The 4,036-nt window shown below is 27.5% G+C and overlaps 1 protein-coding gene across 1 annotated transcript; it reads left to right on the top strand.

Annotated features, from left to right (window-relative positions):
- Nucleotides 1-1,558: 1,558 nt before the first annotated feature.
- On the top strand, nt 1,559-3,568 carry MS3_00002567 (uncharacterized protein; the record flags this gene model as incomplete). The annotated part of the gene is made up of 1 exon (XM_012945022.3): nt 1,559-3,568. Exon 1 carries the CDS (start codon nt 1,643-1,645, stop codon nt 3,566-3,568), a length of 1,926 nt encoding a protein of 641 aa, XP_012800476.3. The 5' UTR covers nt 1,559-1,642.
- Between the last annotated feature and the right edge of the window lie 468 nt (nt 3,569-4,036).

The raw sequence follows: 4,036 nt of genomic DNA, 5'->3' as shown, positions 1-4,036 counted from the left end.
TGCTCACTCAAACAAACTAAAATCGACAAGTCCTCTTTTCTCAGTAGCTCGAACTGCATTTACCAATTTACATGTATGTGCCAAAGTACATACATTTGAAGAACTGAGAGAAGAGTACATGTTCACACTTCTGAGCATATTCCAACGAAATTGAGGCTGCGAGGGACTAGGGCTCTCAACAGTGCAATAACTCGGCATTTACTTGACACTGGGCATACCATTGACATCTCTCATGCTTTTAAAATTATTAGCACACAAAGAAATACGGCTGCTTTCCGTTTTGCTGAAGCGATCGTGATAAAAAATACAAACTGGATTTTTGTATTCAAAACGAGACGGTAATAAATTTATTACTACCCTGGTAATGTAATTTTTGTGTGTTTATTGTTTCTTTTGTTTTTGGATATTAGCTTTATTTTGTTAATATTTAGTTTGTGTTAAATTCCACTCCCATTACCGAATACTTAAACCACCCTTTGACTCACACATTTCCGCTCACTTGGCCCTCGACCTGAAGGTCTGCTCCACAAGGCAGTGGAGCAACGTCAGGAAATGGAGTTTTGTGGTAGTCGGTGACGAACAATTGGTACATATGCCATTGGTTTCGTCAGGATACCGGAGCCCATGTTCACTATTGGTTTAGAATCAGGGTTTTTTAACTCCCCTGGGTGGACTATCCGTATCCATCGACCCGGTGAACTCTTCAAATTCTATTTAATTATTACGTAACCCATCTTATCAGCTTCTAATTCCATAAATCATTTATTCACTCTAAAATCATCACACAATTTATCTTATCTGTCTCTGAACTTCACCACCTTGATTCTAACAAATATATATATATATATATATATATATATATATATATATATATATATATATATATATATATATATATATATATATATAGTTATCATTGATAACCTTTGTCATTCCAATTCTTTACATTCGCTTATGTCAATCGTTCCATGCTATTTCTTATCTCTATGTAAAATTCTAATACATATTTGGTTGTAAGCACCTAACAAGAAACCATATAGCATAATGAATTCATATTATTCTCCATCAATATTTGTTCTGACCTTATTTCATATAATTGTAATAGTTCAATGAGTAGAAAAATGAAGGTTTTCTAAAATTTCGTTACTCAGAATATAAGTTATTTCTTTAGTGAATTTATTCTAAATTATTAAGTCAAAATTAAATAGTCCAGATATTCAAGGAATTCGACAACTTGGCTTAGTGGTCTAGTTAGTTAAGCGCCTAGCGCGTGACTGATAGGTCCTGGGTTCGAATCTCGCGCGGGGGTGCGAGATCGTGGATGCGCACTGATGAGGAATTCCATACTAGAACGAAACGGCCGTCCAGTGCTTCCAAGTTTTCCATGATGGTCTAGCTTCAATTGACTCATGATTTCAATTTGTGAAATTTTGACTTCTATTTGATTTTCATTATTAAAATATCATTCTAATGTAAATAATATATTATTGGTTAAATATTTCCTATTTTCTGATTGGTTGATTAATAAAATAAATTTAAGATTTTATTTTTTCAATTTAATGAAAACTAATCATTTACATATATCACTTAATAATTGATGTTGTTTTTTTCCCCTTCAAAAGTACTCATAAACTAATATAAGATGCATAAGAATAAAAATGTAGAAAAATCTGTAAAATGTAAACAATCAAATAAATGTTCGAATTTAAAAATTTGTCATCATCATCATCGTGATCAGGATCAAGATCAAGATCAGGATCATCATCATCATCATCATCATTGTGGATATTGTTCACCAAAATATGCATTTGATTTATTTTGTAGTTGTACAAGTGTACGTGGTATGTCTAAAATACGTCGTGGACCAAAAGTATTACGTATTATGTGGTTAACATTTGTATTAAGTATGACATTTTTATTATTAAGTTCAACAGCATTATTAATTAAAGATTTTTTAAATTATGATGTTAGTGTACATACACAATTAATTATGGATAATCCATCACCATTTCCATCATTAACCGTATGTCATCAACCACCATTTTCATATGAAGCATATAAATTATGGAATGAATCGAAAATTTTATCACCATCTAAATATAATTTATATATGAGAAAATTAATATTAAATGCATTATATAAAAATGATATACAATCAGCTAGTACAATATGGAGTTATGATAGTTTAAGTGTATATTATCAAAATTTAAATGATAAAGAATCATTAAATTTAGGACATAATTTAACTATATTCTTAAATTGTATGAGAATCTATTCTCATATGTCAGTATTTGAAGATAATTGTACATTATTAAATGGTTATCATATTAAACGTTTATCCCATCATCAATATCTTAATTGTTATACATTTGAACCAATTAATATTAATGCAGCAAATGAAACAACATTTTTAAGTCTTATTGTTGGTATGGGTCCAAGAGATAAAGATATTAATATACAACAAGCATTTTTACCTGATGTCTTTGAACAAGCACGTGGTTTACGTGTTGTTATACATGAAACTGGTACAATGCCTGATTTAGAAAAAAATGGTATTCATGTAGAACCTGGTAAATTAAATGAAATTAATTATGAACCAATAAGATGGAAAAAATTAAATACACCTAAACGACCATGTATTAAACCAAATGAATCACATCAATATTTCGATTTAAATATTAAATATAATTATACTCATACACAATGTTTATTAGTACATCAACAAATTGAAATAATGAATCATTGTCATTGTATATATGTAATGCATCCACGTTTAATATTACCCAGTAAAACATTACCATATTGTGGTCAATTATGGCCATATTTAAATCAAACTGAATTTATTAAAAAAATTTTGTGTCTTAATAAATATTTAAATAATTCAATTAAACAAAAATATGATGGTCATATGTGTTTTCCACGTTGTGAATTTTATGATTATGAAAGTACTACATCCGTGACTAAATGGCGTGCGTATCCATGGCAATTATATTGGTTACGTGTACAAAATTATGCAACACAATCATTAATTCATTATCATAATCAATATCCATCTAATAATATTACATATACAAATTCATTTAAATTATGGGAATTTTATTTAAATTATAATAATTTAACGAATTTACCACGTAAAAGTGAATTATTAAAATATAATAATAATAATAATCATAATAATACATATTCTGATATCTTTACCTTATTACCTAATTGGCCACCAGAATATTTAGATTTAGATAGTGAAGATTTTGCATATGTGATATTAAAACGTAAATCCCATAGTACCATTGAAAAAACTGAAAAATTAATATTAAATTTATATGTATTAATAAGTCGTATTGGTGGTTTATGTTCATTAACAATTGGGTTAACTGCTGCATTCTTTGTTGAATTATTTGAATTTTGTTATTTATTATATAAAAATAATAATATACAATTATCATTAACATCAAAAACAACAAGGATAATACAAACTGAAAAGAAATGTATACCATTAAATGAGTTAAAACAAATGGATGAAAAACATTCATGTTTACAACATAATCTAAATACACCTATTGAACATTGAACAAAAAAGAAAACAAAAAAAGAAAAGAACGAAGAAAACAAAAAAAAGAAAAAAAGAAATCAATACATGAAAAGTATATTACGTAATATTGAGTAATATTATTATTATTAGTAGTAGTATTATTGTTGTTTCTATTGATAGGTAGTTACAACATGAAATCACTTTTATTTTTGTTACATAATATATTGATTATTTTATTTTCTAAATACTATTCAAAGGGGGGTCTCTTTTTTTTCTAGTCAAACGTTTAACTGTTTATTTATTTATTTAATTTATTTTTTGAGTGAATGTCATCTCATAACAAATAAACGAGCAAAAATAAACAAACAGAACAATTGTCTACAGAGTATGAATTTACCGAGAGAATAAAAACATTGTGGATTTCTCATTGAATTATTATTATTATCATTTTTATTAGTAGTAATAATAGTAATAGTAGTATTTTTAGGTTTGATATATTTCCTTTGA

The sequence above is a fragment of the Schistosoma haematobium genome, chromosome 1 (genome assembly GCF_000699445.3).
Source record: "Schistosoma haematobium chromosome 1, whole genome shotgun sequence".
In the NCBI taxonomy this organism is placed as follows: Eukaryota; Metazoa; Platyhelminthes; class Trematoda; order Strigeidida; family Schistosomatidae; genus Schistosoma; species Schistosoma haematobium.
This window is presented reverse-complemented; position numbering and strand designations above follow the sequence as displayed.